Source organism: Oratosquilla oratoria, chromosome 11, assembly GCF_046742065.1.
Source record: "Oratosquilla oratoria isolate Oo_2021 chromosome 11, ASM4674206v1, whole genome shotgun sequence".
In the NCBI taxonomy this organism is placed as follows: Eukaryota; Metazoa; Arthropoda; class Malacostraca; order Stomatopoda; family Squillidae; genus Oratosquilla; species Oratosquilla oratoria.
In genome coordinates this window covers 23,388,257-23,411,416 of record NC_134787.1, presented here as the reverse complement: position 1 = coordinate 23,411,416, position 23,160 = coordinate 23,388,257, and the positions used below count along the sequence as shown (strand labels likewise).

General features: G+C 38.7%; 1 protein-coding gene across 6 annotated transcripts in view; it reads right to left on the bottom strand.

The window, feature by feature from the left end:
* LOC143029663 (cytochrome P450 2L1-like) overlaps positions 1 to 23,160 on the bottom strand; it is a 99,693-nt gene that overhangs the window by 40,077 nt on the left and 36,456 nt on the right. For 5 of the 6 annotated variants that reach the window (XM_076192475.1, XM_076192471.1, XM_076192474.1 and 2 more), the window contains exons 4-5: positions 9,614 to 9,747; positions 9,307 to 9,525 (exon numbers count right to left, since the gene is read on the bottom strand). In XM_076192475.1, the coding sequence (XP_076048590.1) occupies positions 9,307 to 9,525; positions 9,614 to 9,747 (353 nt within the window). The remainder of the gene's footprint in view (positions 1 to 9,306; positions 9,526 to 9,613; positions 9,748 to 23,160) is intronic. The other variant, XM_076192476.1, reaches the window with a different exon arrangement.

The window sequence follows — 23,160 nt, the reverse complement described above, 5'->3', positions numbered from 1 at the left end:
TTGTCTCCACAATTCCCATTATGTCAGGATATTTTTCCTTCAGGTAATCATTCAGTTCATCCAAGCCTGTTATTAATCCATCTATATTTGTGAAGGACACTTTTAATTTTTATTTACCACCGTCCTGTTTTCTGTTTCACTTCTGTTTTTTTCTGCTGTGAACCATTTCCTCACTTTCATATCCACTACTCTCCAATAGAATTTCTCTTTGGCTGATTCTTTTCTGTTCTCGTTTTTTGTTTCTTCTTCTTCTTTAGCTTCGATTCTTTTTGTTTTCTCTTCCTCTCCTTCCTCATTGTTCATATCTCTTTTTATCCATACATGTTTGTACTGATCATTTTCTTCTATTTTTCCTGTTTTTGAAAACACATTCTCTGCTGTAGTTTGTGTCCTGAATTTAACCTTAATATTTCTGGTCTTGTCTATACTGTATTTCCCTAGTCTTTCTAATTCTTCAATTTCTTTTCCTATTTCCTGTTCACCGTCTTGAAATGTTTTTGATACATTGTTTACCTTATCTTTCTCATCTCTTATTCTTGTAGTCCTATTTGGATTATGCTTCTCTTCCGTTTCTAATGTAATTATAAGTTTCTTTTTTCTGCTAGGTCTCTTACTATATTCTCCTTCTCTCTCATCACTTTAATAACTGTCCCCTTAGTTCCTTCATCTGTTATTTTTTTTTTTTTTTTTTTTAACTATATCTCTGAATTCAATTTTATTATCTTGAACTTTTCTCCAACCCTTTACCTCTTTTGCTATGGACTTCTTATTCTCTTTATTATTCCTCTTTAATTCTTCATTCTTATCCGTTACTTTTTGTAGCTGTCTTTTTAATTCTTGTATTTCTTTGTTTAGGTTTTGGTTCTCCCTCTTTAGTTCTTCCAATTTATCAACTCTCTGTGTAATTAGCGCGATTTGGCTGAACCTTACCTCCCATGATTCGTTCATTTTCTCTAGTTTGTCCTCTAGACTTGCTAATTGGGGGAGGTCGTTTCCCTCCTCATTAAATCCATAGCAATAATTATCTCCACTTTCTATTGAGTTGCTCTTATCTATATTTCTACTTATGATCCCTTTGATAATTTGTTGGATTTCACTTGTGTCTTCTGCGCACCTTTTGTTTACGTCCCTTATGACTTCTTGGGCCTGTTCCACCCCTTCCTCATTTTCTTCCATTTTTCTCCATAATTCCTCCCCTTCTCCTTTTTCTTCAAATGCCCACTACACCACGATCATTCTCCTTCCCTACTAATAAAACACAGGTACTCCCTCGTCGCTGAAATCCATGGAAATTGCTTTTTTTTCGGAGTTCCAATCTTCGCCGTCTGTCCGACGTGTGTGCGTATTTACCTAGTTGTATTTTACGGGAAGGGGAGTTATGCTCGTAGTGTCCCGTCTTCATATCTCATTTTATCTAGACTGTTTTTAAATTCATTTATCGTTTTTGCGCACACCACATTTTCATGTAACTTGTTCCAAACGTCTATTACCCTAATGGGAAAGCTGTTCTTTTTCAGGTCTTTTCTATAACTGTCTTGATTTTCTTTCCGTGTCCACTTCTATCTCTACCATCCCATTTTATTAGATCCCCTCTATCAATAGTTTCTATGCCTTTCATGATTCTATAAATAGTTATCAAGTCTCCTCTCTCTCTTCTTTGCTCTAATGTCTCTAGCTCAAGTTTTGCTAGTCTTTCCTCATATGATAGTTCTGAGAGTGTTGGTGCCAATTTCGTAATTGCTCTTTGTATTCTTTCAAGTTTTGTTATACATTTTTTTTTGTACTTGGTGACCACGTCGTCGCTGCATACTACAATCTTGATCTTATCAAAGTGACTAGTATTTTCTTCACTATTTCTTCGTCCAGGTATGTAAATGCCACTTTGATTGTTCTTATTAAATTATAAGTTTCCAATAAAGGTTTCGATCTCACACCGTGTTGATTCTCACAGTCTTGTTGGCCTTTGCCATTGTGTTTCAACATCTCACTATTCTTTTTCTGCTACTTCCAAATTCCATTGTACCACACTTCTTAATATTGAATTCCATCTCCCACTTCCTACTCCATTCCCATACTTTATTGAGATCACTCTGTAGTGATTCACAATCTTCTTCAGTGTTCACTTTTTTCAACAGTTTTGCATCATCCGCAAAGAAGCTCATATAACTTTCAATTCCTTCATCTATATCATTAATATATATAGCAAACATTATTGGGGCCAGAACTCTTCCTTGTGGAACACCACTTATTACTTCATCCCAATTAGAGTGTTTGTCTCTTATCACCACTCTCAATTTTCTTTCTTGCAAAAAGTCTTCCATCCATTTAAGCAGTTTGCCCTGTATTCCTCCTGTAGTTTCTAATTTCTTAAGCAACTTCTTATTTGGCACCTTGTCAAAAGCTTTTTTTTAGGTCTAGAAATGCACAATGAGCCCATCCATCTCTTTCTTGTATTATATCTAATAGCCTTGAATAGAAACATATTTGTGACGCATGATCGTCCTTGTCTGAATCCAAATTGTCTTGGATTTAGTTTTTTTTTTTTTTCTAAATGCTTTACCCATCTACTTTTGATCATTCTTTCACAAATTCTTGCTATCGTGCTTGTTAGAGAGACTGGTCTATAGTTGGTAGGGTCTTCTTTGTTTCCCCCCTTTATATATAGGTACTATATTTGCTTTTTTCCAATCTTCTGGAACTTTTCCTTCTTTCAAGGAACTGTTTATTAGGCTATTTATTTTGTCAGCCAATTCATTCCTGCATTCTCTCAAAATCCAGTTTGCTCCGCCTTTGTAATCCTTTGTATTTCATCTGGTCCATGCGATTTGCTGACATCAAGATTACTCAAGTGTTTCCTTATTTCATTCCTTGTTACTTCTATTTCTTTCATAGGGGGAACTTTCTCATCCCATTCATTATCACTAGGTTGTATGTTCTCCCTTGTAAACACTGATTTAAGATGCTTGTTCATAATTTCTGCTCTTTCTATTTCCTCTGTGTATTCAACTCCTCCTTGTCGTAGTTTCTCTAAATCTTGTTTGTTTATCACTTTGTTATTAACAAATCTGCAAAATAGATTTGGTTGGTCTTTACATTTTTCTATGACATCTTTTTCGTTTTTTCTTTTTTCTTCTCTGCACACTTGTACATATTCATTTCTATAACAAGTATATATTTCCATTTTTCAGGTCTTTTATCTTTTTTCCATTTTGTCCAAGTTTTATCTCTTTGGTCTTTTAACTCCCTACAACTTTTGTTGTACCAGCACTTTACATATTCTTTTTCTTGCTTTTGTCTTGAAACATACTTTTCCACTCCTTCTTTATAAATTCTTGTAAAGATATTCCATTTCTCTTCCACTATTGTTTCCTCTTTGTATATTCTTTCCCAGTCTTCTTTTTGAAAGAATTCTCTTATTTTATCATTTTTTTCATACATCATTCTTCTTTTTCTATATTGTTCATTTCTTTTTATGTATTTTTCCTCATTTAGTTGCATTTCAATCAATATGTGGTCACTTTAATTGTTGGTGTCTTATATTCAATCTTTCCCACTATTTTAGGTTCTGATGTGATTATTAGGTCTAGTCTCGATGGTTCTTCTTCATTTCTATACCTAGTGTTCTCTTGAATCTATTGCGTCATTTTATGGTCAATAATCATATCAAGTAGAACATTTTCCCATGAGTCGTCTCCACCCTTTACTGTCATCTCTTCCCAGCAGACTTCTTTACAATTAAAGTCACCCATTATAACTATTTTTCCTCCATCTTCCATTATCTTATTTAATGTTATCCTTGTGTCTTCTAACATGTTTTCATGTTCTCTCTCTTCCCACGAGGCTGTTTTAGGAGGCACATAATTTATTACAAACTTTCTGCTCTTCCCATCTTTGTCTTCCACTTCCATCATAATCATCTCTACTCTATTCTTTCCATATGTGACATTCCTCACACTTATATCCTTAGTCAGGAACATAACTCCACCCCCTTGTTTTACCTCTCTGTTTCTAATCCAACAATTATATGCACCATGTCCTACACTGTTGGGTGGTAGTGGACCTTTCAATTTTGTCTCCACAATTCCCATTATGTCCGGTTCTTTTTCTTTCAGGTAATCATTCAGTTCGTTCAAGCCTGTTATTAAGCCATCTATATTTGTGTAAGACATTTTCAATTTTCTGCTACTTCCATCGTGTTTTCTGTTCCCCTTCCGTTTTTCTCTGCTATGTACCATTTTCTCACTTTCATATTCACTACTCTCCAATAGAATTTCTCTTTTTCTGTCTCTGTTCTTTTCTCGTTTTTTTTCCTTAGCTTCTTGTCTTTTTGCTTTCTCATCCTCTCTTTCCTCTTTATTCATTTCTCTTTTTATCCATATCTGTTTAAAGCAGGGGTTCCCAAACTGGGGGAAATTTGAAGCCACCAGGGGGGAAATAATTATACTACCTACGAACTAAAAAAAATCTCAGATGAATTTTCTCATGTCTGAGAGAGAGAGAGAGAGAGAGAGAGAGAGAGAGAGAGAGAGAGAGAGAGAGAGAGAGAGAGAGAGAGAGAGAGAGAGAGAGAGAATGCCTGTTTATCAGTATATATGTACATTTGAAAAATAAATTAGTAAATAGTCACAGTGTGTTTTAACTACTCTTTCCCCCATACACATGAAGGGGGAAATCTGGATGGTTGAACTAGGTGCAGGGGGGAAATGACAGAAAAAAGTTTGGGGACCACTGGTTTAAAGTGTTCACTGTTTGCTAGTTTCCCTGTTTTTGCTAAGATATTCTCTGCTGTCGTTTGTGACCTGAATTTGATCTTAATTGGTCTGGTCTTATCTGTATTCTATTTCTTTAATCTATATATTTCTTCTATTTCTTTCCCTGTTTCTGTTCTATCTTCTTGAACTACTTCCAATATCTTATTTACTTTCTCCTTCTCCTCCTTTGTTCTTGTAGTCCAATTTCTATTATACTTCTCTTCCATCCCCAATATAATTATACATTTCTTTTTATCCGCAATGTCTCTCACTATATTCTCTTCCACACTCATCACTTTAATAATTGTGTTTAATAATCGTTGCTGCATATTCCAATCTTGGTATTATCAAAATGATTAGTATTTTCTTCACCATTTCTTCATCCAGGTATGTAAATGCCACTTTGATTGTTCTTATTAGATTATATGTTTCTCCAAAAATCTTATTTATATGTCTCTCAAGTGACATATTATTCATAATAATGACTCCCAGTTCCTTCTCATTTTCAACTTTTTTTATTCCTTCTTCTCCCAATTTATATGATCCTATTATTCTTTTTTTGCTTTTTCCAAATTCCATTATACTACATTTTTTAGTATTGAACTCCATCTCCCACTTCCTACTCCATTCCCATACTTTATTTAGATCACTCTGTAGTGACTCACAATCTTCTTCCGTGTTCACTTTTTTAATAGTTTTGCATCATCTGCAAAGAAGCTCATATAACTTCCAATTCCTTTATCCATATCATTAATATATATAGCAAACATTATTGGGGCCAGAACTCTTCCTTGTGGAACACCACTTATTACTTCATCCCAATTTGAGTGTTTGTCTTTTATCACTATTCTCATTTTTTCTTTCTTACAAAAAGTCTTCCATCCATTTAAGCAGTTTGCCCTGTATTCCTCCTGTAGTTTCTAATTATTAAGCAACTTCTTATGTGGTACTTTGTCAAAAGCTTTTTTTTTTTTAGGTCTAGAAACGCACAATGAGCCCATCCATCTCTTTCTTGTATTATATCTATTAGTCTTGAATAGAAACATATTAAATTGGTGACGCATGATCGTCCTTGTCTGAATCCAAATTGCCTTGGATTTAGCACGTTTTTTTTTTTCTAAATACTTTACCCATCTACTTTTGACAATTCTTTCACAAAGTTTTGCTATTGTACTTGTTAGAGAGACTGGTCTATAGTTAGTAGGGTCTTCTTTATTTCCCCCCTTTATATATAGGTACTATATTTGCTTTTTTCCAATCTTCTGGAACTTTTCCTTCTTTCAAGGAACTGTTTATTAGGCTATGTATTTTGTCTGCCAGTTCATTCCTGCATTCTTTCAAAACCCAGTTTGCTATTTCATCTGGTCCATGCGATTTTCTGACATCAAGATTACTCAAGTGTTTCATTATTTCATTTTTTGTTACTAGTATTTCTTTCATAGGGGTGACTTTCTCTTCCCATTCAATCTCTCCAGGTTGTATGTTCTCCCTTGTAAACACCGATTTAAAATGCTTGTTCATAATTTCTGCCATTTCTATTTCCTCTGTATATTCAACTCCTTGTCTTAATTTCTCTGAATCTTGTTTGTTTTTCAGTTTGTTGTTTACAAATCTGTAGAATAGGTTTGGTTGATCTTTACATATTTCAATTACCTCTTTTTCATATTTTATCTTTTCCTCACTGCTCACTTATACGTATTCATTTCTATAATAAGTATATATTTTCCATTTTTCAGGTCTTTTGTCTCTCTTCCATTTGGTCCAAGCTTTATCTCTTTTGTCTTTTAACTTCCTACAACTTTTGTTGTACCAGCACTTTACATATTCTTTTTCTTGTTTTTGTCTTGGGACATACTTTTCCACTCCTTCTTTATAAATTTTTGTAAAAATATTCCATTTTTCTTTCCTAGTTTTCTTTTTCAAAGAATTCTCTTGTTTTGAAAAAAAATCGTACATCATTCTTCCTTTTCTATATCGTTCATTTCTTTTTATGTATTTTTCCTCATTTAGTTCCAGTTCAATCAATATGTGGTCACTTTTATTTATTGGTGTCTTATATTCAATATTTTCCACTATTTTAGGTTCAGATGCGATTATTAGGTCTAGTCTCGATGGTTCTTCTTCATTTCTATACCTAGTGTTCTCTTGTATCCATTGTGTCATTGTATGGTCAATAATCATCTCGAGTAGAACATTTCCCCATGAGTCGTCTCCACCCTTTACTGTCATTTCTTCCCAGCAGACTTCTTTGCAATTAAAGTCGCCCATCATAACTATTCTTCCTCCCTCTTCCATTATCTTATTTAATGTTATTCTTGTGTCTTCTAACGTACTTTTATGTTCACTCTCTTCCCACGAGGCTGTTTTAGGAGGCACATAATTTATTACAAACTTTCTCCTCTTCTTATCTCTGTCTTCCACTTCGATCATAATCATCTCTACTGTATTCTTTCCATATGTGACACTCCTCACATTTATATCTTTCTTAGTCAGGAACATAACTCCATCCCCTTGTTTTACCTCTCTGTTTCTAATCCAATAATTATATGCGTCATGTCCTACACTGTTGGGTGGTAGTGGACCTTTTACTTTTGTCTCTACTATTCCCATTATGTCCGGTTCTTTTTCCTTCAGATAATTATTCAGTTCATTCAATCCTGTTATTAATCCATCTATATTTGTGTAAGACACTCTTAATTTTCTGCTACTTCCATTGTATTTTCTGTTTCCCTTTTGTTTTTCTCTGGTATGGCCCATCTCCTCACTTTCATATTCACTACTCTCCAATAGAATTTCTCTTTTTCTGTCTCTGTTCTGTTCTCGTTTTTTCCCTTAGCTTCTTGTCTTTTCATTTTTTCCTCCTCTCTTTCCTCTTTATTCATTTCTCTTTTTATCCATACCTTTTTATATTGTTCACTGTTTGCTAGTTTCACTGTTTTTGCTAAGATATTCTCTGCTGACGTTTGTGACCTGAATTTAATCTCAATTGGTTTGGTGTTATCTGTACTATATTTTCCGAATCTATATATCTCTTCAATTTGTTTCATGATTTCACGTTCATCTTCCTGAACTAATTCTAGTAAACTGTTTACTTTTTTTTCCTCTTTGATTCTTGTGGTTGTATTTAGATTATACTTCTCTTCCATTCCTAATATAATTATACATTTATTTTTATCTGCTAAGTCTCTTACTATATTCTTCTCCTGTCTCATCACTTTAATAACTGAGTCTTCAGTTTGTTCTTTCATTTGCTGTTTTATTATGTCAGTAAATGCAATTTTACTGTTCTCTTGGATTTTTTTTTTCCAATCCTGTGCTTCTTTTGCTATGGACTCTTTATTCTCTTTATTATTCCTCTTTAATTCCTCATGCTCATATTTTACTTCTTTTAACTGTCTTTTTAATTCTTCTATTTCTTTACTTAGGTTTTTGTTCACCTTCTCTAATTCTTCCAATTTTTCAATTCTCTGAGCAATCTTTGATATTTTACCGAACCTACTCTCCCTATGTTCGGTCATTTTCTGAAGTTTTTCCTCTAGTCTTGCTAATCGGGGGAGGTTGGTATCCCCCCCCCCATTAAATCCCTGGAAATTATTATCTTCACCTTCCATTGTGCTGCTCTTATCTATATTTCTAATCTTTACATTTTTGTTAATCCCGTCTTCACTAAAATCATCATCGGTCCTTGGCTTGTTTACAAGACGCCTGTCCTCCTGGACCAAGTCCTCCTCTTCGTCATTTCCTTCCATTTCCCTCAGTAATCCGTCCCCTTCACCTTTTTCCTCACCTTCCCACTACACCACGAGCTTTCCCCTTCCCTGTAAATACAATAAGGTACTTCCTTGACGTTGAGATCCAGGAATATTTCACTTTTTCTTCGGAACTCCAATCTTCGCCGTCCATCCGACGAATGTGTGTATGTATGTGTGTGTTTATATCACTGGGACAAAATGTAGTAGCACATTTGTGAAACACACAAAGAACCCACAGTTGAAATAAAAAGGAAACTAAGAAGAAAATTAAACTTCTATATTTTGGCTAATAGTTATAGCCCTCTTCAGGAAAGTACAAGATACAAGAGTTGTTTGAGACCTAAACACTGTTAAGATGATAGAGGGGCAGGAACATTCTTCAATTTCCAAACCTTAACATCTCCAAAGGACAATGGTCTCCGGACATAATCTCGCATCTAGCTGTTAGTCATTTGGTTAAGAATCTTCACCCTCCTGAACCCCGCTCCCCCTCCCCCTTTCAACCCCGCACTCCACCCCACCTCTGACCTCATACCCCTACCCCTTCTGATGGCATACGACCCTTCCTTCTGACCCCGCCCTGAGTGACGGATGTTGTCCGTCGTGCTACCCATGTTCCTGCCCCTCTTTCATCTTAACAGTATTCAAGTCTCAAACAACTCTCGTATCTTGTACCTTCCTGAAGAAAGCTGTAGCTATTAGCCAAAATATAGAATTTTAACTTTCTTCTTTGTTTCCTTTTTATTCAGATTGTGGATTCTTTGTGCATATGTTTATATATGTACATATGCAAGACTACTTACCAGCCACTAATTTCCAGATGATATTAAGAATGCTTACATTTAGTGCATTCGATATCTCCATGGGCTCGCCTTCTTGCTTGGATATTTCATTAATCAACTGGTTTACTTCTGGTATGATGGTGTCTTCTAAAGATGTCTTTCCCATTCCAAAGTCCTTTAAATGGTGGAGAGCAAAACGCCGTGCATGTTGCCACTGAGGTCCATTTGAGTTTACAATTCCTATTTTTAAACATAATGTTAGTAACATGTTACTTACATGATAATTATTTACCAAGTTTTCACTTATAGCAGAAACAGAGTGACTCACCCATATTTTCAAAATGTGAGAAAATATTGAAGGAGAAAAAATCTGGTCTTCCCGCTAAATTAGGATGCCCCAAAGCACTTTTGATAGTGGCAAAATCACTGATGAGTATTGTAATCCGGCTACCGATACGCCATCTGTCAACCAGATACCGTATTTGTTTGAATGCAAGTTAATTTTCCTATGATTATGTGACATTTGAATTACAATATAAATCTATCTACGTACATACCAATAGGTGTATACCGCTTTATACGGGAGGTCGCCAGGCAAGGCATGCACTCACCCCACCCATCCCACTCCCATCCATCACCCATTTCCTCTTAAGAACGAAACGTTAGTAATAAAATTCCTACGGTTTTTTTGGCGTTTACCTCACCACCCTTTCCACTCATATATATATATATATATATATATATATATATATATATATATATATATATATATATATATATATATATATATATATATATTGATAAGTATTTTAGACAAATTATTTGGATGATGGAGAACATAAACACAGGGGAAGGCTCGGAACCCTAAACACTCTAACGTTTCGTTCGCGTAGAACTTCTTCAGAGAGTGTATGTAGAACTGCAATTGAAGTTTATGTACTAAATCTAATTATCTTTTCGGACACTTGGGAAAGGTCGTTTTTCTGGCGTGTTTTAGAATCAAAATACTAGTTTCTTTAGCTAAATTGATAAACCCTCCTCGATGATTCGATGAATTATTAGTAGAAATATATGCTGATTCAACAATTCTTCTAGTGAATTTATCAAAACCTTTATGTAGCACTTCAGCTTCTCTCCAGTTTGGCAGAAAAATTCGATCATTTACCAAACTGGAGAGAAGCTGAAGTGCTACATAAAGGTTTTGATAAACTCACTAGAAGAATTGTTGAATCAGCATATATTTCTACTAATAATTCATCGAATCATCGAGGAGGGTTTATCAATTTAGCTAAAGAAACTAGTATTTTGATTCTAAAACACGCCAGAAATATTTCTTTGTCGCGGCTCGTGCCGCTTAAATTCTTCTTATCGGCTTAAGAAACCTGCACAGCGAAGCTATAGCGATAATCCCATACCACACTCCTGGTCATATGGCCATTTCCCGAAGGTTGAGTGTGGTTTGAATTTTCCGCCAAAATCATCGGAAATTTAAAATTCCCGGCTCTGTGCAGGCATGCGCATTGTCGACCCCACCTCCCCCTCCCTATCCCCTCCCTTCTTACCCGGCTAGCTCGAGCCGGACGTCGCGTCACTTCAATGAGAAATGAAGGCTTCGCCTGTGGGAGGAGGGAGGGACCCTAAATCTGTGCAGGTTTCTTAAGCCGATAAGAAGAATTTAAGCGGCACGAGCCGCGACAAAGAAATATTATCGGCTGAAAGAAACCTGCACAGCGAAGCTATGCATGAGACGAGGACAGGTGGGAGGAGAGGTGAAGCCTGAATCAAACCGTTATTACGTGTGTCTTTCCTATGGGAGGCTTATTCATTTTATCACTCAGTAGAGGGGAGACAGAAACGTCAAGTACCCACGCCGAAGAATGTGACATGCACAACATTGCACTGTTCACACAATGCGTAAATTATACGAAATTTGTATCCTGTTCAACGGTTCCTGGCCCCTCCCCACTCCTCGGTCGCCCTTTGCCCCCTCCACTTTTTTGAGATGAGAGGGTTGGAGCCGTTTCCATGGCGACACATGGGACAGGGGCGACCGAGTGGTAGAGACACCGTGTCCCCAAGGGAGTCGTCGATGTCCAGTCCCTAGGTCCCGCACCCGCTCCACAGAGTGGGTGCGGAGAAACTCCAGCGACCGGCGTAGGGCCCCCGACCGAAGCCAGCGACGCAACAACCTGTGGAGTGCTGAGGGTATCGGCCCGGGCAGGTCACGCGGGAGAAGCAGTATGCTCCTGTCGACCTCCCGTACCAGCCGTCGGAGCCCCAAGCGGCTCAGTGGAAGGGCCGGGGTCGCGAAGTTGAGGCCCCCCCCCCCCGCCACCGAAGGAGGGAGGACGTGTGAGAGAAGCACGCTCTTTTGGCGCAGGGGAGCACCCGAAGGACGCTGACTGTGTCCCACTCAATCCCGAGCCAATAAAGTCTCTGTGTGGGAGCAAGGGCAGACCCGTCCCAGTCCACCCCGAACTCCACGTCCGCCAACACACTCAGAGCCACTGAGATGTCGGCCGATGCACCCTCCCCGGTGGGCAAATGCATCAACTAGCCGTCTAGGAACATGAGTGTGGAGACGCTTGCTTCCGTCCAACGTACGCCTACCACTCTCACTAGTTTCGTGAAGATCCTCGGGGTAAGCGAGAAACCGAAAGGGAGTATGCGAGGCCAAGTTCGTTTCCGAGCGACCTCGTCCGTGGGCGTTAGTCAAGAGGCTTCGTCCTGGGTGAAGACGTTCCCTGAGCGTCTCCCACGAAGACGGGCCTGGACCCTCGGTATGTATCCAACTCACCCCAAGTCTTCCCGCGGGAAGTTCTCGAAGCCCGTGGCGAGCGTCTTCATCCAATAGTGTGCTATGGCAATTTGTGACGTCTCATCACCCACAAGCGGACTTCTATATGTTTAATACCTAGTGACATCATGTGATTATACTGTGACGTCACCGGATTGATCATGGCGCCATAGGATCGTCTCGTGACGTCACAGGGACACAAATTGACGTCATAGGACTACATGGTGACGTCAATTTATCACAATGACGTCATCTTATCATACCGTGACATCACTGAGTCACAGTGAGCGTTGAAATAAATTTTGACATGGTAAAATTCTGGACTATCATGACTGTAGATTAAATTAAGTTGAATAGGAAAAGTCATGTTCATTTCGACCTAAGTCACAGTGAGCGTCGAAATTAATTTTAACATGGTAAAATTCTCGACCATCATGACTGTAGATTAAATTAAGTTGAATAGGAAAAGTCATGTTCATGTTGACCTGAGTCACAGTGGGCGTTGAATTAGTTTAACATGGTAAAATTCTTGACCATCATGACTACAGATTAGCTTAAGTTGAATAGGAAAAGTCATGGTCATTTCGACCTAAGTCACAGTGAGCGTCGAAATTAATTTTAACATGGTAAAATTCTCGACCATCATGACTGTAGATTAAATTAAGTTGAATAGGAAAAGTCATGTTCATGTCGACCTGAGTCACAGTGGGCGTTGAATTAGTTTAACATGGTAAAATTCTTGACCATCATGACTACAGATTAGCTTAAGTTGAATAGGAAAAGTCATGGTCATTTCGACCTAAGTCACAGTGAGCGTCGAAATCAATTTTAACATGGTAAAATTCTCGACCATCATGACTGTAGATTAGCTCAAGTTGAATAGGAAAAGTCATGTCCATTTCCACCTGAGTCACGGTGAGCGTCGAAATTAATTTTAACATGGTAAAATTCTCGACCATCATGACTGTAGATTAGCTCAAGTTGAATAGGAGAAGTCATGTCCATTTCGACCTGTTTTTTTTTTTTTTTTCTCCAAGGTCAAGGCATTTTATTTATGTAATACCTAGCACTTTGCGCCAACTTAAACTGTACTATTTAAAACTGATTTTCCTCTTCTCATTACACTAAATGATTGTAGTTTCTTTGAACTAATTTATACTCATTTTAACTAACACTAGACTCCCTAAGTCTAAAGTTCTTTTGTGTTTTACTTGGGGGTGGAACATCAGGTAAGTCATCTTTAAACTCAAGCCAAGTGAAGTTGATAAGAGGTTGGCTGTGGCTCATGAGAAGGGCTGGGTGGTGTTTTTTTTTTTTTTTTTTTTTAAGAAACCTGGAAGGAGGGTGGTGCCGTGAGGCGTTAGAAGACCATTGAAGCTCGGAGGTATGGGGCTGCCGAGGCCTGATGATCCTCGGGGAGCCACCCTCCGTATCATAAGACACGTCCCCTTGTCCTCCAAGAGGCCCGGGTTCTTACCACGGACGACTTGAGAACGTATGGGGAACGGAGTACGAGTGGAAAAGGTCAAAGTCTACGCCTAGGGCCTGACAAGAAAGTTATAAGGCGTTAAAGGACCATTATTGGTCGAAGGTATGGGGCTGCCGAGGCCTGATGACCCTCGGGGCGTCACCCTCCGTATCATAGGACACGTCCCCTTGTCCTCCGAGAGGCCCGGATTCTTACCACGTACGACTCGAAGACGTATGGGGAACGGATTACGAGTGGAAAAGGTCAAAGTCTACGCCTAGGGCCTCACAAAGGGAGCCATTAAGGCGTTAGAGGACCATTATTGGTCGGATGTATGGGGCTGCCGAGAGGCCTGATGACCCTCGGGGGCACCCCCTCCGTACCATAGGACACGTCCCCCTCTCTTCCGAGAGGCCCGGGTTCTTACCGCGGACGACCCGAAGACGTATGGGGAACGGATTACGATCGTATAAGGTCAAAGTCTACGCCTAGGGCCTGACGAAGCAAGCTATGAGGCTGTTAGAGGACCATTGATGACCGGAGGTTTGGGGCTGCCGAGAGGCCTGATGACCCTGGGGGGCGCCACACTCCGCACCATAAGACACGTCCCCCTGTCTTCAAAGAGGCCCGGGTTCTTACCACGGACGGCCTGGAGACGGGGACGTATTGCGATCGTATATGGTCAAAGTCTACGCCTAGGGCCTGATACAAACCGTGAGGCAATAGAGGACCGATGATGGTCAGAGGTATGGCGCTGCCGAGAGGCCTGATGACCCTGGGGGGCGCCACACTCCGTACCATAAGACACGTCCCCCCCGTCTTCAAAGAGGCCCGGGTTCTTACCACGGACGGCCTGGAGACGGGGACGTATTGCGATCGTATATGGTCAAAGTCTACGCCTAGGGCCTGAAACAAACCGTGAGGCAATGGAGGACCGATGATGGTCGGAGGTATGGCGCTGCCGAGAGGCCTGATGACCCTGGGGGGCGCCACCCTCCGTACCATAAGACACGTCCCCCTGTCTTCCGAGAGGCCCGGGTTCTTACCACGGACGGCCTGAAGACGGGGACGGATTGCGATCGTATATGGTCAAAGTCTACGCCTAGGGCCTGAAACAAACCGTGAGGCAATAGAGGACCGATGATGGTCAGAGGTATGGCGCTGCCGAGAGGCCTGATGACCCTGGGGGGCGCCACACTCCGTACCATAAGACACGTCCCCTGTCCTCCGAGAGGACCCGGGTTGTTTACCAGGGACGGCTCGAAGACGGGGACGGATTGTGCTCGTATAAAATCAAAGTCGAAGAATGAGACAAACCAGCAGCCAAGCGGAAAGCGATAAAACTAACAGACGATTAACCAGCAGGAAACGGGACCGCCTGCTCCCATGTGGGCAGCGAGTTAACCACTCGGTCCCGTTTCCGCGATCTAAGTGACGCGACGTCCGGCTCGAGCTAGCCGGGTAAGAAGGGAAGGGATAGGGAGGGGGAGGTGGGGTCGACAATGCGCATGCCTGCACAGAGCCGGGAATTTTAAATTTCCGATGATTTTGGCGGAAAATTCAAACCACACTCAACCTTCGGGAAATGGCCATATGACCAGGAGTGTGGTATGGGATTATCGCCATAGCTTCGCTGTGCAGGTTTCTTTCAGCCGATAAAACGACCTTTCCCAAGTGTCCGAAAAGATAATTAGATTTAGTACATAAACTTCAATTGCAGTTCTACATACACTCTCTGAAGAAGTTCTACGCGAACGAAACGTTAGAGTGTTTAGGGTTCCGAGCCTTCCCCTGTGTTTATGTTCTCCATCATCCAAATAATATATATATATATATATATATATATATATATTTATACATATATGTATATATATATGTATATAAATATATATATATATATATGTGTGTGTGTATATATATATATATATATATATATATATATAATATATATATATATATATAAGGAGGTAGCAAAAAAAAAGAAAAAAAAAAAAAAAAAAAAGGTATAGAAACCACTCCCACCCATTCCAACCCCTGCATTCTCCAATTCCTATCTACCCTCTTCCCTCCCTCTTATCTTGGCACCTCCTGGATGATGGGTAATCCCTGCACCTTGTCCACTGCCCTGGGTCAGAAGCAGTGTTGCAACACACAGCACATCCACAGAAAGGCCGCTTTATTAAATCGGTGATCCCCCCCCCCTCTCTCCGCCCCCACATGCAGAAAGGAGACGATGGGGAGAAATCTCTTCGGGCTGCGTCAATTTATTTCTCATACATACTCCCTCACCCCCATCCCCCACTCTCTCCCCCTCATGCAACACAGCATCATCTGTACACAACCATTCTCCATCCACCCCTATCTTCTGTCCTCTCCCGTCCTTCCTCAATAGACATTCCCCTCTTTCCCAATGCCCCTTTTACCCCATCCATCAATCTCATCCTTGGTCGCCCCCTCATGTTCACTTCTTCCACCTCTGCTTTCCACACCCCTTTTACTAATCTTTCTTCACTCATTCATTCTTTCCATGTGTTCCAAACCATCCCAGTACTCTTTCATCCACCCTATCTCCCAATTCCCTTTCCATCCCTGTTCTTTTCCTCACCTCGTCATTTCTCACTCTAGCCTAGTAACCCCTATCATACTTCTCAGGCATTTCATCTCAAACACATTCAAACTCCTTCTCTCTTCCTCTCTTATGTTCCATGTTTCTGCCCTGTACAGTGCTGTTAGCACAATCACTCCTTCATACAATCTCGTCTTAGCATCCATTCCCAAATGTCTATTTCTCATTACACTTTTTAATCCACCGAGGCATTTACTTGCTTCTCTCAATCTACATTCTACCTCCACCCCCACTCCTCCCTTTCCTGCCACATTTGCACCCAAGTATCTAAAACTATCCATTTCCTCCAGTCTCTCTCCCTTAATACTTACTTCCAGCCTGCTGCCACTCTCTCCCCTTGTACTGTACATCTCATCGTCTTACTTTTACCCACATTTATCTTCAACTTCCTTCTTTCGCACATCTTCCCAAAATCTGTCACTAACTTCCTCAATCCCTCCTCTGATCCTACTACAAGCACAGTGTCGTCAACAAACAATAACTGGCTTATCTCCCACTTTTCTCCGTTTTCTTTAACCATCTCTAATTCCTGACCCACTACCCTTGCATTCACCTCTCGCACCACCCATCCATGTATAAATTGAACAGCTAGAGCGACGTAATACATCCCTGACGAAGTCCCACCTTTATCACAAACCACTCACTCTCTCCATTTCTAATCCTAACATAAGCTATACTACTCTGGTAAAAATTCTTGACTGCTCTTTACAGCTTTCCTCCTATCCCATCTATCTGCAATACCTCCTATCCCATATATCTGCAATACCCCGTCTGGGCTGCATGTTATTGTGACAAAGTAGCATGCAGCTGATACTTTAGGGTCTATATGGGGCGCCCCTACGGACCAGAACACACATAATTTTGTCTGTGATAGAGGAAGTCTCTGTTCATAGGGAAATTATTAAACTTTTATCATACTGCGACTGTCCCTCCGTTATGCTGCCCCTCCCCACCCCTTGTTACTGTCCTGTACCATTTCTCTGAATATTAATTTCCCTTTTTTGCCTAACCCAATGGTGGGGTAAAAGAATTCTGCCACCAAATCTTCCCACTTGAGTCGTACGAGGTGACAAAAAAACGAGACGGAGATGGGACTAGGAATCCTGCTATATATGTATGTATATATATATATATATATATATATATATAAATATATATATATATATATATATATATACATATAAATATATATATACATATATATAAATATATATCACACACACACACACACACTTACGTCGGACAGACGGCGAGGATTGACGTCCTGAAGAAAAAGTGAAATTTTCGTGGATCTCAACGCAAAGGAAGTACCTATTGTATTTGCAGGGAAGGGGATTGCTCGTGGTGTAGTGGGAAAGTGAGGAAAAATGAGAAGGGGAGGGATTACTGAGGGAAATGGAAGGAAATGAGGAAGGAGAGGACTTGGTCCAGGCAGGCAGACGCCATGTAAACAAACGCGGGCCGGATCAATTTAGTGACGATGAAGGGTCTAACAAAAATGTAAAGATTAGAAACATAGATATGAGCAGCACAATAGAAGGTGAGGATAATAATTTCCATGGATTTAATGAGGGGGGGGGCGGATACCAACCTCCCCCGACTGGCAAGACTAGAACAAAAACTTGAACAAATGACCGAACATTGGGAGAGTAGGTTCGGTAGAATGTTAGAAATTGCGCAAAGGGTTGAAGGATTGGAAGAATTAGAGAAGGCGAACAAAAACTTAACTAAGGAAATAGAAGAACTAAAAAGACAGTTAAAAGAAGTAAAAGAGGAGATTGAAGAATTAAAGACGAATAATAAATAAAACAAAGAGGCCATAGATAAAGAAGCTAAGGGTTCGAAGACAATCCAAGAAAACAGTAAAGTTGCATTTACTGATATAATTAAACAACAAATGAAAGAACAAACTGAAGACTCAGTTATTAAAGTGATGAGACAGAAGGAGAATATAGAAAGAGACTTAGCAGATAAAAAGAAATGTATAATTATATTAGGAATGGAAGAGAAACAGAACCCGGTAGATCCACAAGAATCAATGAGTAAAATAAAAAAGTAAGCAGATCACTAGAATTAGTTCAGGTAGATGAACCTGAAATCATGAAACAAATTGAAAAAAAGTTTAGACTCGGAAAGTATAGTACAGATAAGACCAGACCAATTAAGATTAAATTTAGGTCACAAACGACGGCAGAGAATATCTTAGCAAAAACAGGGAAACTAGCAGCAAGTGAACAATATGAAAAGGTATGGATAAAAAGGGAAATGAATAAAGAGGAAAGAGAGGAGGAAAAAATGAAAAGACAACTAGCTAAGGAAAAAACGAGAATAGAACAGAGTCAGAAAAAGAGAAATTCTATTGGAGAGTAATGAATATGAAAGTGAGGAAATGGGACATACTAGAGAAAAACAAAAGGGAAACAGAAAATACAATGGAAGTGGCAGAAAACTAAGAGTATCTTACACAAATATAGATGGATTAATAACAGGATTGAATGAGCTGAATGATTATCTGAAGGAAAAAGAACCGGACATAATGGGAATTGTAGAAACGAAATTAAAAGGTCCACTACCACCCAACAGTGTAGGACATGACGCATATAATTATTGGATTAGAAACAGAGAGACAAAGCAAGGGGGTGGAGTTATGTTCCTGACTAAGAAGGATATAAACGTGAGGTGTGTCACATATGGAAAGAATACAGTAGAGATGATTATGATCAAAGTGGAAGACAGACATAAGAAGAACAGAAAGTTTGTGATAAATTATGTGCCTCCAAAAACAGCCTCGTGGGAAGAGAGTGAACATAAAAGTATGTTAGAGGACACAAGGATAACATTAAATAAGATAGTGGAAGATGGAGGAAGAACAGTTATGATGGGCGACTTTAATTGCAAAGAAGTCTGCTGGGAAGAGATGACAGTAAAGGGTGGAGACGACTCATGGGGAAATGTTCTACTCGAGATGATTATTGACCATACAATGACACAATGGATACAAGAGAACACTAGGTATAGAAATGAGGGAGAACCATCGAGACTAGACCTAATAATCACATCTGAACCAAGAATAGTGGACAAAATTGAATATAAAACACCAATAAGTAAAAGTGACCACATACTGATTGAACTGGAACTAAATGAGGAAAAATACATAAAAAGAAATGAACAATATAGAAAAGGAAGAACGGTGTATGAAAAAACAAAATTTGATAAAATAAGAGAATTCATTCAAAAAGAAAACTGGGAAGGAATATACAAAGAAGAAACAACAGTGGAAGAGAAATGGAATATTTTGACAAAAATTTATAAAAAAGGAGTGGAAAACTATGTCCCAAGACAAAAGCAAGAAAAAGAATATGTAAAGTGCTGGTACAACAAAAGTTGTAGGGAGTTAAAAGACAAAAGAGACAAAGCTTGGACCAAATGGAAAAATACAGAAGACCTGAAAATGGAAAATATATACTTGTTATAGAAATGAATATGCACAAGCGTGCAGAGAGGAAAAGAGAAAATATGAAAAAGATGTCATAGAAAAATGTAAAGATCAACCAAAACTATTCTACAGATTTGTAAATAGCAAACTGAAAAACAAACAAGATTTGGAGAAATTAAGACAAGGAGGAGTTGAATACACAGAGGAAATTGAAATGGCGGAAATTATGAACAAACATTTTAAATCTGTGTTTACAAGGGAGAACATACAACCTGAAGAGATCGAATGGAAAGAGAAAGTCCCCCCCATGAAAGAAATAGAAGTAACTAAGAATGAAATATTGAAACACTTGAGTAATCTTGATGTCAGAAAATCGCATGGACCAGATGAAATAGCAAACTGGATTTTGAAAGAATGCAGGTATGAACTGGCAGACAAAATACATAGCATAATAAACAGTTCCTTGAAAGAAGGAAAAGTCCCAGAATATTGGAAAACAGCAAATATAGTACCTATATATAAAGGAGGAAATAAAGAAGACCCTAACAAGTACAATAGCAAAAATTTGTGAAAGAATTATCAGAAGTAGATGGGTAAAGTATTTAGAAAAAGACAACGTGTTAAATCCAAGGCAATTTGGATTCAGACAAGGACGATCATGCGTCATCAATTTAATATGGTTCTATTCAAAGCTAATAGATAAAATACAAGAAAGAGATGGATGGGCTCATTGTGCATTTCTAGACTTAAATTTTTTTTTTGACAAAGTGCCACATAAGAAGTTGCTTAAGAAATTAGAAACTGAAGGAGGAATACAGGGCAAACTGCTTAAATGGATGGAAGACTTTTTGCAAGAAAGAAAAATGAGAGTAGTGATAAGAGACAAACACTCAAATTGGGATGAAGTAATAAGTGGTGTTCCACAAGGAAGAGTTTTGGCCCCAATAATGTTTCTATATATATTAATGATATGGATGACGGAATTGAAAGTTATATGAGCTTCTTTGCAGATGATGCAAAACTGTTAAAAAAAAAGTGAACACGGAAGAAGATTGTGAGTCACTACAGAGTGATCTAAATAAAGTACAGGAATGGAGTAGGAAGTGGGAGATGGAGTTCAACACTAAAAAGTGTAGTATATTGGAATTTGGAAAAAGCAAAAACAGAATAACAGGATCATATAAATTGGGAGAAGAAGGAATAAAAAAAAGTAGAAAATGAGAAGGACCTGGGAGTCATTATTATGAATAATATGTCCCCTGAGAAACATATAAATAAGATATTTGGAGAAACTTATAATTAAATAAGAACAATCAAAGTGGCATTTACATACCTGGATGAAGAAATGGTGAAGAAAATTCTAATCACTCTGATAAGACCAAGATTGGAATATGCAGCAACGATATGGTCACCAAGTACAAAAAATTGTATAACAAAACTTGAAAGAATACAAAGAGCAATTACAAAATTGGCACCAACACTCTTAAAACTATCATATGAAGAGAGACTAGCAAAACTTGAACCACAGACACTAGAGCAAAGAAGAGAGAGAGGAGATTTGATAACTATTTACAGAATCATGAAAGGCATAGAAATTATTGATAGAGAGAATCTGATAAAATGGGATGATAGAAATACAAGAGGACACATAAAGAAAATAAAGAAAGACAGCTATAGAAGAGATATGAAAAAGAACAGCTTTCCTCACAGAGTAATAGACAGTTGGAACATGTTAGATGAGAAAGTGGTGTGTGCAAAAACAATACATAAATTTAAAAATAGTTTAGATAAAATGAGATATGAAGACGGGACACCACGAGCATAGCTCCCCTTCCCATAAAATACAACTAGGTAAATACACACACATTCGTCGGATGGACGGCGAAGATTGGAGTTCCGAAGAAAAAGTGAAGGGGAGGGATTACTGAGGGAATTGGAAGGAAATGAGGAAGGGGAGGACTTGGTCCAGGAGGCCAGGCGTCTTGTAAACAAGCCAAGGACCGATGATAGTTTTGGAGAACATAAGATTAACAAAAATGTAAAGATTAGAAATATAGATAAGAGCAGCACAATGGAAAGTGAAGATAATAATTTCCAGGGATTTAATGGGGGGGGGGGGGATACCAACCTCCCCCGATTAGAAATACTAGAAAAAAACTTGAGAAAATGACCGAACATTGGGAGAGCAGGTTCGGTAAAATAACATAGATTGCTCAGAGAGTTGAAAAATTGGAAGAATTAGAGAAGGTGAACAAAAACCTAAGTAAAGAAATAGAAGAATTAAAAAGACAGTTAAAAGAAGTAAACGATGAGAATGGGGAATTAAAGAGGAATAATAAAGAGAATAAAGAGTCCATAGCAGAAGAAGCACAGGATTGGAAAAAATCCAAGAGAACAGTAAAGTTGCATTTACTGACATAATAAAACAGCAAATGAAAGAACAAACTGAAGACTCAGTTATTAAAGGGATGAGACAGGAGGAGAATATAGTAAGAGACTTTGCAGATAAAAAGAAATGTATAACTATATTAGGAATGGAAGAGAAATATAATCTAAATACAACCACAAGAATCAAAGTGGAAAAAGAAAAAGTAAGCAGTTTACTAGAATTAGTTCAGGAAGATAAGTACAGATAAGACCAGACCAATTAAGATTAAATTCAGTTCTCAAACGACGGCAGAGAATATCTTAGCAAAAACAGGGAAACTAGCAAACAGTGAACAATATAAAAAGGTATGGATAAAAAGGGAAATGAATAAAGAGGAAAGAGAGGAGGAAAAAGTGAAAAGACAAGAAGCCAAGGAAAAAAACGAGAACGGAACAGAGACAGAAAAAGAGAAATTCTATTGGAGAGTAGTGAATATGAAAGTGAGGAGATGAGCCATACCAAAGAAAAACAAAAGGGAAACCAAAAATACAATGGAAGTAGCAGAAAATTAAGAGTGTCTTACACGAATATAGATGGATTAATAACAGGATTGAATGAACTGAATGATTATCTGAAGGAAAAAGAACCGGACATAACGGGAATTGTAGAGAAATTGTAGAGTCCACTACCACCCAACAGTGTAGGACATGATGCATATAATTATTGGATTAGAAACAGAGACAAAACAAGGGGGTGGAGTTATGTTCCTGACTAAGAAGGACATAAACGTGAGGAGTGTCACATATGGAAAGAATACAGTAGAGATATTTATGATCAAAGTGAAAGACAGAGATAAGAAGAACAGAAAGTTTGTGATAAATTATGTGCCTCCAAAAACAGTCTCGTGGGAAGAGAGTGAACATAAAAGTATGTTAGAGGACACAAGGATAACATTAAATAAGATAATGGAAGATGGAGGAAGAATAGTTATGATGGGCGACTTTAATTGCAAAGAAGTCTGCTGGGAAGAGATGACAGTAAAGGGTGGAGACGACTCATGAGGAAATGTTCTACTCGAGATTATTATTGACCATACAATGACACAATGGATACAAGAGAACACTAGGTATAGAAATGAAGAAGAACCATCGAGACTAGACCTAATAATCACATCTGTACC